The sequence below is a fragment of the Periplaneta americana genome, chromosome 3, assembly GCF_040183065.1.
Source record: "Periplaneta americana isolate PAMFEO1 chromosome 3, P.americana_PAMFEO1_priV1, whole genome shotgun sequence".
Classification (NCBI taxonomy): domain Eukaryota; kingdom Metazoa; phylum Arthropoda; class Insecta; order Blattodea; family Blattidae; genus Periplaneta; species Periplaneta americana.
Window position 1 is genome coordinate 7,474,704 of NC_091119.1, and position 15,470 is coordinate 7,490,173.

Genomic DNA, 15,470 nt, shown 5'->3' on the forward strand with positions numbered 1-15,470 from the left:
CAACAACTTGCTGTTTTTCTTTTAGCATACGAATCCTACCACACCAGCAGGACACCGGGGGCTTCTTTGTAGCTGTGGTACAGAAGCTGCGTCCTCTTCCTTGGGAGTCTGCAGCAAAACATTTAGCTACAGACTCCAAGGAGGAGGGACCTGGAAGTGCTGAAAATTCCAGTGATGATAAACCACCTGTAGGACCCCCGCGAAAGAGGCGAAGAACCCACGGCTACAAAGAAGATCCATTTGTGTTCTTTACAGAAGACGAGCATCTGTGGCCTTCTATCAGGTAATAACCATAACTCTGTTTGCATTCTGCTACAGTGAAATGCCGCTGTTACGAATTTTTCAGAATAACAAAATAATTTTTTACTCCCGGCCATTTTACTATTTATATGGCCATGAAGAATGGAAAATATTTTTAAATATGTTGTTGTTGTTGTTTTCTAATGCCAGGTGTTTGACAATAAAGTCATTTGACCTCTTGCACTCCAATATTTTTTAAAGATATTGTCATGGCCAGCCACTGACGCACAGATTTTGAGATGTTCCGAATCCATTTCTTGGTTTGAGTTGCACAACGGGCAGTTAGGGGACTGATATATTCCAATTCTATGCAGGTGTTTGGCCAAACAATCATGGCCTATTGCCAATCTAAATGCAGCTACAGACGGTTTTCGTGGTAAATCGGGAATTAACTGTGGATTATGATGCAGAGAGTTCCATTTTTTTCCCTTGAGATTGTGTTATCAAATTTTGTTTGTTGAAGTATGTAGATTTAATAAATCTTTTCACAGAGTAATACGTAGATTTATTAACAGGTCTGTAAGTAGCAGTGCTGCCCTTCTTTGCTAAAGCATCCCATTCTCGTTTCCCAGGATTCCACAATGGGATGGTATCCATTGGAATACAATTCTTTTATTGAGTGATATTAATTGAGAGAGCATTTTAGTTATTTCTGCTGTTTGAGATGAAGGTGTGTGTTTAGAGACTATTGATAGAATAGCTGCTTTGGAGTCTGACAATATAACTGCATTTTAAAATTTATTGATGTGGCATAAAGTTTCCTGATAATTTCACGAGGCAAGTATTTTTACTCTTTTTTTTTTTTCTATGTGTAAAAACTTTGTGTTGTACTGAACAGTTCAGTTCATACATTCAATTGTGACTGGTATTGTATGAAATTATGAAGCTTTCGGATGCGGGAAATGACTGCCTGACCAGTTTTTCGTTACATGTGCTACCCTGCGAGAGGGAAAACAATAATGATAACCTAATATACCTCTGAACTTTACACAGATGTGAAGTGTTTATGGACACTAATTAAAAATAAAAACTCTTTTTAATATGATGTATAATGTCACTATAAATGGTGGTAGGATCGATTCCCGTCAATGATAGGGGAAAATAAATGACTTTGAAACAGATAAGGTCGTTACTTGTAGATTATTATTATCATTGCTTTTATCGTTATTATTATTTTAAATAATCCGTGGCAGGTATTATTATTTTAAATAATCCGTGGCACATCAGCTCTGAAGGATCAATGCCAGTTGAATCAGTTACTGCAACTAGTAGGTAGCAGTATAGTCATGTGGTTAAACGCTATCCCTCAATCGTTGGACCGTCACCAGGTTCTGAAAAGGCTTCCTACAGCACCTCCCCAGGAAAATCACAATGTAGCAGCACATTCATGAACAGCATATAACCATTTATTGTACTGTTATTACATTTCTTTACTTTTATATAAAATATTTCATTTTAAGGAATTTACCAATGTATTTTGTTCCCACTGTGCTAACTGTAGTGGGCTAATAAATTGCGAAACACATCATATTGTTCAGAAATGTTTTACCTTTCCAATCCCAGTACTTAAAACAGTGCAATGTTGGACCATATTGAACAGAATACTCGATTATAAGGCAAAGTAAATATGTGTGTAAAGTAACCCCGGTTGACGGTATTCTTCGTGGTTTGTTTAGAGATAAGTAGAGGGCAGTGAAATTGAGTTCTACACCTTTCCCAGTTGTATTTCAGAAAATATCATTTGTGTTTCAGATTAGTCAATTCAAGTTTAGATAGTATCAATTGTATTTCAGAAAACATCAATTGTATTTCAGATTTGTCAATTGTATTTCAGAAGTTGGTGGTGGTTGTGCTCTTGCAGTATAACACAGTACAATTCATCATGCTGCAACTTTATAGCTCCAGAGAATATGCCTGTCGGATGCTAAAATGCAATAAAGTTGAGGATTTTTAAAATCCATTTTCCATTTTTTTAAATACTGGGTGGCTCAGAAAGAAATGCATTTTTCTTTAAATTATAAGTCGGCTATTTGTATCTATGCACAATTTTAATTGAAATAAACTCAAAATACAGACCTTGGAAAATCATGTGTGATAAATTACATCATTCAAATGTCTACCCTCACGACGCTGACACTCCTCCAGGCGTGTCCTGAAATTTCCAATGACAGCTTGTAACATGTGTTGTGGAATGGCTGCGATTTCCTCCTGAATGTTGTCCTTCAGCTCTTGCAGATTGGCTGGAGTTGTGCTGTAGACCCGACTTTTCAGGTATCCCCAGAAGAAGTAGTCAAGTGGGGTTAATTCGGGACTCCTAGGGGGCCAGTTAATGTCACCCCTCCTTGAGATGAGTTTCTCTGGGAACAATGCTCCGATAGTTCGTAAGGACACATTTGGAGTATGGCTCGTAGCCCCAGCTTGGTGGAACCATGTTTCATCGTTGAAGCCTACGAAGTTCTGAAGTGCGGGACCTAAGAACCTTTCAATCATCCTGGAATATTGGTCTGCATTCACTGTTACGGTACAACCATGCCCATCTTCAAAGAAGAACGGCCCTATGATCCCTTGAGATGACAATGCGGCCCATACTGTGACTTTAGGGCTGTGCAGAGGTCGCTGATGTTTCTCTTGAGGGTTTTCTGTCGACCAGTAGCGACAATTATGCTTATTAACATATCCATCCAGATGAAAATGGGCTTCATCACTGAAGATAATGTTGTTAAAATCATTGAAACGAGTTAACATTTCATCTGCAAAAGCAAGACGACCAGCGTAATCAGTTATCTTCAGCGTCTGCATTAACTGGATTTTGTATGGATGTAAACCCAAGTCAATTGTCAATATGCGCCGCATACTGGATCGGTGCAAATTTAGAGTCGCAGCGTGGATCAGCTGCCACAGATTGCCAAACACGCTCAATGTTATCTTCGCTCCTGATGCTCCTGCGGCAACCTACAGGTCGTCTGTTACAAGTTGCCTCGAATTTCCTTACCCATTGTTTAATCACATTTGCACTTGGACATTGTCTAATGTCGTGCAGGCAAAAATGTGCACGAAATAAACGTTGAGTAGTTTTGAAGGAATTGTTGTTTTGGTAATACGACTGCACACAAAAAGCAGGCTCTGCACCTTTGAAGCAAACCATCTCTACTGAATGTCCAATTCCACTTCTCCCGCCAGCAAACATTGTTGGAATGCCCTCTCTTATATTTGCCCCGTAATTTGAAAAACAAAAATGCATTCCTTTCTGAGCCACCCAGTATATGTTAAAATCTCAAGTAGGCCTACATTTTTATTTTGTGAAATAAAAGTGACTACCTGTATGTAATCTTAAATGATTTGCTTATTTTCTGAAATTAAATTGACTGTGTACAGTACAGTACTGTACAGTAATACATATCTGTCAAATTATATTGTTCGTATGTGGGTGAATATTCTGAAATGGGTAAATGTATGTCCCGGCTGATTTAAGGAGTTTCTTGAAAATGTTAACTGATTACTTTTGCGTTTAATTAACTAACTCTCACATGTTTTAGTTCGAAACAAAGCATAAAAGGATTAATTTTAAAATTTATAATTAAAAAATAACGTCCAAACGTCAAAATGTAACTACGGTCCCTATGTCCCCAACTAAATTTTACTTTGTTTCACTAAGTTTTTCTCGAAATGTTTCGATTTGATTTTATTTCCTCGGCCAAGATTATAAAAATAAATAGTTAAAATACTTATGAAAGACAGGAATTGTTTGTTTAATTCTGAAAGGACACAACTTTAACGTAAAGTTGTCCCCAAAAATTTCGTAATGCCGGTCCCTCGAAATAAAAGAGCTACACAAAAGACAATTTTGCTTCATGTGGTAAATTTTAACAGTTGGTAGTGATGAGAGGTTAACATGGCGCCAGTTGAAAAACTTTTCGTCCATTATCGTAATTTATTTTGTTGGAAAATACAAAAATCATCACTGATGACTGAATGTTATGTTTTCTGTTGGTAACACCGGTCCCAGGTGGCATTAAATATAGTTTTTATATACAAAACTTTCGTAGTATATGCAAAACATTACAATGTTTGTCGACTAAAAAAACTAACCTCCATGATATTTTTAACAATTTATTTTGTCAGAACTATTACGGATTTATACTAATTTGTAACAATGGTCCCTGTAACGTCAGTCCCTTTATTGTGGATGAGGTTTCATTTAACATAAAATTATTAAATACTGGTGTATAAAGTAACTTCGAATATTATTTCATGTGATTGTTTATAGGAAAGAAAAAAAGTCTGATGATGAAAGTAGGAAATATGGAAGGGAGAAGATACGTAGGCAGAGGGCAAATATGACTGAAGAGGAGTTGCAGAAAAAAAGGGACTATGGCAAAGAATATAAAAAAAAGAAAGAAAATAGCAGATATGACTGATCGTAAAAAAAGAAATGTTCGAAGTCAAGTGAAATCTGAAGTACAGAAGTTTAGAAGATACCTTAAACAATGGGCTGTAAGGGAAAGATAACAACAGTTGTTTGGCTTTTTTTTTTTAAATTAGAAAATCTCATATAAAAATTTTTTTTAAGCTCAGCTGATACCAGAATCTTCAATAATAGGAGCAAATGTAACCAGTGTGAGGAAAAAAGTACACAATTTAATATAATATATTTTTTCCAGTTTTGTTATTCATATTTGCCCATTTCAGAATATTCACCCATGTATGTGATAATTCGATAAATAACAGTACAGTCATTTTAAAAAATCCTTATATGAAACCGATATAGTTTATAAGAATAAAAATAAAACAAAAAATTGAAGATACATTTGATACCATCTGAAATACACTTAACAAATCTGAAATACATGTGATAACATCTGAAATACAATTGATACTATCTGAAATTGAATTGACTAATCTGAAATACATTTGATAATTTCTGAAATTAAATTGATATTTTCTGAAATACAACTGGAAAAGGTGTAGACGACTTGGAAATCAACAGGCAAGAAACGGACCCCCATAGTCACCAAGAATCATCTGAAGACAAAATTAAACAGTGATAAAATCACCATTAACAATCACAATGATTTTTCTGGATTTGTCACAGTTCGGAGTTGTGACAGCAAAACGCTGTCACACCTCATACATCACTGAGGCAGATCTCTGTTAATTTTATCTGTTTTCTCAAAAATATTTTATATAGAGGACTTTGTTTATAAAGTATTTGCAGTGTTTTATTTTTGTATACATTGTGTGATGCTTTCTCATTTGATCAGTGCGAAACTGCTCCATTACAATCTTGGCTTTAATTATTTTGCAGGGATTTCTATGGCATCAGCAATGAGCTGCAGCCAACATGTCTGCTCACACGCTGTAAGGAGGGGAAGAAAAAGAACATCTACTTCACATCCCCGGCAGTGCGAGACATAGTGGTCAACAACCACGAGAAGATCAAGGTAATGCTTTGTCTGCCGTGTAACTGTCAAATGCATTATTTGGTAATTTGAAACTCTGTGATACTTTAAATTACACTGTCGCCTTCGAATATTTTCTCTTTCATATTTTTGTGTCTTGTAATTGTTTGTTTTTTTCTCTTTCTTATTTTTGCTCCTATATTTTTGTATTTTGTAATTTTTTGTCTTTTTCTCTTTCTTATTTTTGCTCCTATATTTTTGTATTTTGTAATTTTTTGTCTTTTTCTCTTTCTTATTTTTGCTCCTATATTTTTGTATTTTGTAATTTTTTGTTTTTTTCTCTTTCTTATTTTTGCTCCTATATTTTTGTATTTTGTAATTTTTTGTTTTTTTTTTTCTCTTTCTTATTTTTGCTCCTATATTTTTGTATTTTGTAATTTTTTGTTTTTTTCTCTTTCTTATTTTTGCTCCTATATTTTTGTATTTTGTAATTTTTTGTTTTTTTCTCTTTCTTATTTTTGCTCCTATATTTTTGTATTTTGTAATTTTTTGTCTTTTTCTCTTTCTTATTTTTGCTCCTATATTTTTGTATTTTGTAATTTTTTGTTTTTTTCTCTTTCTTATTTTTGCTCCTATATTTTTGTATTTTGTAATTTTTTGTTTTTTTCTCTTTCTTATTTTTGCTCCTATATTTTTGTATTTTGTAATTTTTTGTTTTTTTCTCTTTCTTATTTTTGCTCCTATATTTTTGTATTTTGTAATTTTTTGTCTTTTTCTCTTTCTTATTTTTGCTCCTATATTTTTGTATTTTGTAATTTTTTGTCTTTTTCTCTTTCTTATTTTTGCTCCTATATTTTTGTATTTTGTAATTTTTTGTCTTTTTCTCTTTCTTATTTTTGCTCCTATATTTTTGTATTTTGTAATTTTTTTGTTTTTTCTCTTTCTTATTTTTGCTCCTAAATTTTTGTATTTTGTAATTTTTTTGTTTTTTTCTCTTTCTTATTTTTGCTCCTATATTTTTGTATTTTGTAATTTTTTGTTTTTTTTTTTCTCTTTCTTATTTTTGCTCCTATATTTTTGTATTTTGTAATTTTTTGTTTTTTTCTCTTTCTTATTTTTGCTCCTATATTTTTGTATTTTGTAATTTTTTGTCTTTTTCTCTTTCTTATTTTTGCTCCTATATTTTTGTATTTTGTAATTTTTTGTTTTTTTCTCTTTCTTATTTTTGCTCCTATATTTTTGTATTTTGTAATTTTTTGTTTTTTTTTTTCTCTTTCTTATTTTTGCTCCTATATTTTTGTATTTTGTAATTTTTTTGTTTTTTCTCTTTCTTATTTTTGCTCCTAAATTTTTGTATTTTGTAATTTTTTTGTTTTTTTCTCTTTCTTATTTTTGCTCCTATATTTTTGTATTTTGTAATTTTTTGTTTTTTTCTCGTTCTTATTTTTGCTCCTATATTTTTGTATTTTGTAATTTTTTGTTTTTTTCTCTTTCTTATTTTTGCTCCTATATTTTTGTATTTTGTAATTTTTTGTTTTTTTCTCTTTCTTATTTTTGCTCCTATATTTTTGTATTTTGTAATTTTTTGTCTTTTTCTCTTTCTTATTTTTGTGCCTATATTTTTGTATCTTTTATTTTTTATATTTCTTTCTTAAGTTTGCTCCTATATACATTGTATTTGTACGTTGTATTTTTTTTTCTATGGATCAAAAAATTGAAATCAAACACATAGAACTTCCAGACCATCTATCATCTGTATGTGATGCAGTGTGCTTTGTTTATGACATTGTGGGCTGAGAATGTAGAGTATAATCCAAACATTGGACTGGAGAAAATGCTGTTTAGTAATACCAGTTCATAGACAGTGACAGTCCACACAATCTGAATTAATAAGTGGGAGCCATATAAGTCTTCCTTTTAAGGCTCCAAACAAATATAACTGGACGGACTCTTTATGTTGATAACTTTGGTTTTGAATGTCAAAATTACACCACAGTCTAGTATATACAGTCACGAAGCTCAATACTTACTAAATATGCAAACATAGACAGTTGAAATATGCATCCATAGATAGTTGCTCACCACCAGGATCGCTACTATTGCTTCATCACAGACCCTTTCCCCAGCAGACGATAAAATGTATTGTACTTTCGATATCGAATGCTTTTGAAAAAATTAACACCTTCCTTCCACTATTGAAATGTGAAATACATAAGGTTTATATATTATTTTTATAAAGTATATATTTAAGTTTAGAATGGAAGCTATTTTGAGGTTTAATAAAAACGAATTTATATTGTGATTTCAATTTAGCACATCTACCTTCCTTAATTGTAGACAGAAAATTTACCATACCACTCCTATGAAATAAGTGTACGTACAATTGTGTTACTTAGTCTCTTAGGTAGTAGATAAATACAGTAATTCAGTACTCAGTTGTAGTATCAAAATACAGACAAATAGAATGTGACGGGTGTCATACATGACATTATGTTTAATTATAATGTATAATTGCGAATATAGGAATATAAGTTAAATATAGTAAACATAACCTATACTTTCCATATGACATAACATACATATGTAGTGGCAGGGCATTGGAGATCACTAAAATTAGACAGAAATTGGCAACTGATACAGTAAACATAACCTATAATTTCAACATATCTAAATATCCGTGCGGTGCAATTGAAAATTATTGAATCGTGCATAAATGAATGTACAAGAATTTCGCAATATTTAATCGAAATACAGGCAGGTATTACACATACAAACAACTTAATTTCACACCAAAAATAATATTACACCTTAACTCGCAAGGAATTATATCTGAAGTGTCTCCTAATCATTGTTTGAAATTTTGTTAATGCAATTACACTACATTTTAGAGAAATATATGTTACTCTTTATGCATTCCAATTAATTTATATGGTTGAAACGCCGCCCTTCGTGATCGGGTTAAGTGAGTCACATGGTCTGCCTTACGGCCTGTATTAGATCACGATGCCAGTGACACAGTCTATTGTTCCTAGTACACACAGCGCTCCAAGCGGCTAGCAACTATCGTGAGAAATGCAAAAAATCACCCCAAGCTTCGTGACTGTATATAGTAGACTGTAATTACACTCTGAGGAACTATAGAATACTGTTACGATATCTGAAGAGATGTTTTAAGAGTTATAAAAAGACCAAAAACTTGAATCTAGCGAAGTGTCTATACTCATTACAAAACTCTTGCCTTTTACAGCTCATAAATACGGGTGTGAAAACTTTCGTGCGCTGTGATAACAAATCGATGCAGTGCGCCTTCAGATTAGCCCAAGAGGTAAGAACTGCAGCATACAACTGAACTCGTGCCTTCTTAGATCTGACAAGATCGTTGTCATTAGGGCTAGGATTTTGATGAAATTGCATCTTTTTTCTAGTAAGCCAGAAACATAGCTGCTTTAGTATTTATATGTTATGTGATAAATTGAGTGTTTTAAGACATATTTGTTAGGGCATTTTTTTGCATTTTTTGCCTGTTTCAACTCATAAGAGCATCTTTTGTTTTATTCGGTTATTTTTTAGGTATTTTGATTTAATTTTGGTCATAAATCCCCATTATTAATGTAAAATAATGTTTATTTCCATTGCTATTTTCTTTACATATTTTGTCCATTAATACCCATTATTTTGTATAATATTTTAATCGTTTTTCTACACAAATATTGCCATTTTAACGTAGTACACCCCATGTAGTCCCGCGCCGTGGCATCGTGGTCTAAGGCATTCTGCCTAGGACTCGCGTTACAGAATGTGCGCTGGTTCGAATCCTCATGGGGAAGAAATTTTCTCATGAAATTTCGGCCAGTGTATGGGACCGGTGTCCACCCAGCATCGTGATGCACTTGGGGAGCTACGATAGGTAGCGAAAATCCGGTTTAGCAAACCAGCTATAACAGCTGGGGGGATCATTGTACTAAACACACGATACCTCCTTACTGGTTTGATGATCGTTCACCTCCGCTTCGGCAAAATGTACGTGAGGCCAGCAGCTGGCTGGTCGGACTTAGCGCCATGGATTCTTTTTACACTCCACGTAATGGATCAGTCCAACCACCCTTTCAATATAGACTCATCCATACCTGCTAATTCCGGATAAGAGTGGTCTTGTGGTAGACTACATGGAAACTAAAAATAAAGAAATCCATGGCGCTACAGCCCAGGAAGGGCGAAGACCGACCAGCTGACTGCTGACCTCACATCCACAGCCGAAGCAAAAGTGAATGATCATACATGGAAACTACATCAGGTAAAGTAATTAAAGTGTACTACTTGGAAAAAATTATGTAAAATTTAATTTAATTACTAGTCTAAATATTAAGTAGTACAAAAACTCTTTTCCTATTAAGCCGGTTATGTAAGATCAATTTTTAGGGCATTTTAAGGGCATTTTTGAAAGATTTTTAGGTCATAAATGCATTATTTTTAGGACATTTTTTCATGATTTATAGGTCATCAAAATCCTAGCCCTAGTTATTATAAAGCTGCAATGTCTTTTTCAGGGCTTACACAGCATCTTTCCTTATGTAGGACCAAAGAGGAAAGTCTTTGTCAGCAAATCAGATCTGATTAAACTTCTCTTAAATGACGACCCGAAGTTCCCTCCTGAGACGAGCACTTTGGATGCTGCAACTCAAGGACAGCTCACAGATATCTGTAAGTGAAACTCGTTCTTCGTTTATTGTATGGATTGTTAAGCAAGTGAAGACTCTAACTGCTGTTGTGTCCCGTCAGTTGGAGATTTTGTTGTTCTGGATAGTATGCCTATACGGTATTAAAATTCTATTTTGTTGTTTATTTTCCACTGACGTTTGACTGTAATATGATTAATAGTTATTTATGGTACTTGTGAGGTAAGTGTATCTTTATTGCACGAGTGAAAAGATTTAAGCACGAGGCATCAGCCGAGTGCTTAAATTACACGAGCGCAATAATGATCATGCTCACAAGTACCATCCATGACTATAACGAAAAATTATGTTTTAAAAAAGAAAATATGTTGAAAATATAATCACGTATCATTGCATGGATTTTAGAATCGATACGTGTACTAGATAGGTTATGATGTAGGAGGCCATGATTAGTGGAGAATGATATCTAAGGCGTTGGATAAATAACAAATTATAATTAATTATATAATTTTAATATTTGACTCGGTTAAGAGAGAAGTTTTGTATGATATTCTTATTGAATTTGGTATTCCCAAGAAACTAGTTCGATTAATTAAAATGTGTCTCAGTGAAACGTACAGCAGAGTCCGTATAGGTCAGTTTCTGTCAGATGCGTTTCCAATTCACTGTGGGCTGAAGCAAGGAGATGCACTATCACCTTTACTTTTTAACTTTGCTCTAGAGTATGCCATTAGGAAAGTCCAGGATAACAGAGAGGGTTTGGAATTGAACGGGTTACATCAGCTGCTTGTCTATGCGGATGACGTGAATATGTTAGGAGAAAATCCACAAACGATTAGGGAAAACACAGGAATTTTACTGGAAGCAAGTAAAGCGATAGGTTTGGAAGTAAATCCCTAAAAGATAAAGTATATGATTATGTCTCGTGACGAGAATATTGTACGAAATGGAAATATAAAAATTGTAAATTTATCTTTTGAAGAGGTGGAGAAATTCAAATATCTTGGAGCAACAGTAACAAATATAAATGACACTCGGGAAGAAATTAAACACAGAATAAATATGGGAAATGCCTGTTATTATTCGGTTGAGAAACTTTTATCATCCAGTCTACTGTCAAAAAATCTGAAAGTTAGAATTTATAAAACAGTTATATTACCGGTTGTTCTTTATGGTTGTAAAACTTGGACTCTCACTTTGAGAGAGGAACATAGGTTAAGGGTGTTTGAGAATAAGGTGCTTAGGAAAATATTTGGGGCTATGAGGGATGAAGTTACAGGAGAATGGAGAAAGTTATACAACACAGAACTACACGCACTGTATTCTTCACCTGACATAATTAGGAACATTAAATCCAGACGTTTGAGATGGGCAGGACATGTAGCACGTAAGGGCGAATCCAGAAATGCATATAGAGTTTTAGTTGGGAGGCCGGAGAGAAAAAGACCTTTAGGGAGGCCGAGACGTAGATGGGCAGATAATATTAAAATGGATTTGAGGGAGGTGAGATATGATGATAGAGACTGGATTAATCTTGCTCAGGATAGGGACCAATGGCGGGCTTATGTGAGGGCGGCAATGAACCTCCGGGTTCCTTAAAAGCCAATAAGTAAGTAAGTATTTTTTCATTTTAAACGTGTATTTTCGTCTTTTTGAAGTTTGAGGGATTATTTAGAAGTGTTCATGGGACTAATGTCATTAAAATAATTTCACATTTTACTTCTGTAAACTTAAGAGGAATATTAAAAAGTAGTTAATCATCGTGTCTGTTTAGCTCAGTTGACTAACGCGTGTTGTTATATCGTCGCCTGAATGCAAGAACTAGGTAACTTGATTTTTCATATTTTGTGAAATCGCCTATTTACTTATTTATTGCACTAAGGAATATGTCTCGTTTTCTTTTACCTATTTGTTATATTGGAAAACAGATGTTGCTGGTATCGTTCGATCACTTACCTAGATCCTGGATTACATTTTGTGCGATTTTTGCTCTGCTATAAAAGAGGTAACTAAAAAACGCATTCAGGAGACGATATGTTGTTATAAAATCCTATAAACGCAACTTCGTAGGTTCAAGTCTCCTTGTCTCCCAAAAGGTAAATTATTACAAATTTAAAAAAAAATACGTATTAGATATGAATGGAATGCACAAATTACGACATAGTAGATAGAGAAAAGAGAAGGAGATTGAGTGTATGTATATTTAAGAAATGGTAATAAAGAAATAGAGGTAGTGACATCTAGTAACTAATATATCAACTTCTTGAGTAATAGTTGAATGGAAAGGTATGTGTGTGTGCCCGGGTACTAGGAAAATACTAATGAACTGTGAGATAAAGTTCAAAATGTGAGGTAAAGCCTTTGTCTCACTAGTGAAATAAAGTAATGTTGAATAAAAACCTACTTTACAAACGAAAAAGTACAGTGAAACCTGTTCAAATCGGAACTTGAATAATCAGGAATCCTGTCTATTTCGGAACAATTTATTGGTCCCGGCGAAATTTGTATGTATTATGTGTAATTTTTCCCGAATAAAACGGAAACTGTCCAACGCGGAAACGGAAACTGCTATTGTTCAAAATGGAAACAATATTTTGGACACATATTTTGTAACTATATTTTGAAACAGCGTGTAATTTCAAGGAATATACGAAATATGTAGGTCACTAAGATAAAAACAAGTTTTCTTTGCGAAATTCTAGAGGGTACGAGGGTGTGTTGGCCTGTCAGTCATAAATTTTATTACCCTGTTGACTAGGCAGACGAGTTCCTTCAAAGATTTTCAATGCTTCACACCCGTATACTGTCGTAGCTAAACAGAGCGCAAGTGTAGTGATTTCCAGGTAAAAAAAAAGTTGCATAAAATGTGGCATTAACATTAAGTGATGAAGTAAAAGTTATCGAGATAAAGGAAAATTATAAACAGAGTCTATGTGAAATAATGTTGAAGTTCAGTTGTGGAAAACTCAGGAGTGACATTTTAAAAAATAAGGATCATAATGAGTGAGTGGCATGCGGCCAATATTGGTGACACAAAAGAAACCAGAAAGCAACTGTTTATGTGGAAATAAATGAACTGTTGTGGGAGTGGGTTCTTCATGACCTTTCAAAGAACAAGCCAATTTCTGGATCTATCCTGCAAAGCAAGCTATTGAACTGGGAAAGAAATTACATAAACCAGAATTCAAGGCTTCTAATAGATGGCTCCTAGTCAATTAATTAATAATGTGCAGTGATATGCAGTACAGTATTAGAGTATAGTGTTAGATATTAAATAGAATGAGATTAGTAAACTTTAGTAATGTTTAATGACTAATGAGTGAGTTACGATAATATTTATACAGAAAATGAGATTTTAATCAAGAGATTCACCAATGTAATGAGCGACAGAAAGCTGATTTAATGTGATTAGCAGGGAACGGATTTATATGGACTAAAAATATATGAAATATGTAAATATATATGTAGTTATTTTTACCAAAATATGGAATTAAATATGGATTTTTACCAAAATATGGAATTAAATATGGACTTAAAATTATAAAAAAATGACTATGTATGTTAAATATTGGTACATTTTAATCAAACTAAACAAAAAATATAATGGACGTACCTTATCTTCCAATGTAGTTTCAACAAAACACAATTTTTATTGTCTGTTACCATAACAATAGGTTACAAACATTTCTTTCAAGTGCTGAAAAGTGAATCTTCTTCTATTGTCTCTGAGGATAGATTTATACTGACTAAAAGAGCGTTCGACGTCACAAGAAGTAACTGGTACATAATTCAATTTCACAATGTCTGCTGGGGATAAGTCCAAGTTAATCTTCACTGTTGATTCACCACTCATCACAGCAACAACCTTTTGTAGTTCTTCATATCCAGGGTTTTTTGAAAGTACAGTGTCCACCTTAGCTCTTACTGCATCTGCAACTTTACCTCTACCACGATTCAGTTGTTCCACAGTACTATTTATAATTTCAAAACTTTCAGATAGTGAAAGGTGCCTATTTTGGAGACTTTTGAGCGTTTTTATGATGCATGAAAATGTATGCTGAATGTGAGCTAAGTCATTCTTCACACTTATGTCACAGGTAACTGTTTTCGCAGTATCAATTGAGACTGCATCTTCAGAGTCCAATGCAAGGAGAACATTGTTAATAGAGTCTATATGTTCGGCATAATATTCAACTGCTTCTAGCCATGTACCCCATCTAGTTAAAATTGGCTTTGGTGGCAATGGAATTTCAGGGTACATTTCTTTCAACACGTTAACTCTACTGGGAGCTTTGAGAAATACTTTTTTCACTGATGAAATCAACAAATCTACTTTAGGGAAATTGTCTCTGACCACTTCTGCCACACGATGAAATGCATGCGCCACACAAGTAAAATGAGTCAATTTAGGATATACAACAGATAATGCTTGTCCAGCTTTGACCATATAAGGGGCAGCATCGCTAATAAAGAATAACACATTATCGTACATAATACCCTTTGGCCACAGGATACCCATAGCTTCGTTGAACAGTTTAACTATAGTTTTGTTATTGCACTTTTCTAGAACATCACAATGTAAAAGAATTCGTTCAGAATATTGTTCACTTAACAAACCGATAACTACATTACCAACAAGTCTACCTTCTTTGTCGGGAGTCTCATCAAAGGAAACCCAAATTGAACTATCTTTAATTTCATCTCTTATCTTCTGTATTGTCTCATTGTAGATGGATGGAGCATACGTCTTCCTAAGTGTTGACTCATCCGGGATTGTATGTTGAGTATATTTTTCAAGGAATTCCCTGAAGACCTTATTCTTTAGTTTGTAGAGAGGAATATCAGCAGAGATGAGCGAACGGCACAGGTCGATGTTAAACTCAGATCTTACATTCGATGTTGTTGGTTGTGTTAAAAACAATTGTCTCTGCTTGGAATTTAGTTGTTTGTTGGCCTGATGTTTACTAGTTGTAATGTGTTGTTGCACCAGGAACTTTTGTGTAGATGATACTGCACACTGACACAAATTACAAAATAATATTTTATTGTCAGTTGATAAACCATCTTCTTTAAATTCTGAAATGTAACTTGTTAG

At 33.8% G+C, this 15,470-nt stretch overlaps 1 protein-coding gene across 1 annotated transcript in view; it reads left to right on the forward strand.

The window, feature by feature from the left end:
* Nsun2 (tRNA (cytosine(34)-C(5))-methyltransferase Nsun2) overlaps positions 1-15,470 on the forward strand; it is a 78,809-nt gene that overhangs the window by 49,765 nt on the left and 13,574 nt on the right. The window contains exons 10-13 of the mRNA XM_069819957.1: positions 26-283; positions 5,606-5,741; positions 8,947-9,024; positions 10,247-10,400. Coding sequence (XP_069676058.1) covers positions 26-283; positions 5,606-5,741; positions 8,947-9,024; positions 10,247-10,400 — 626 coding nt within the window. The remainder of the gene's footprint in view (positions 1-25; positions 284-5,605; positions 5,742-8,946; positions 9,025-10,246; positions 10,401-15,470) is intronic.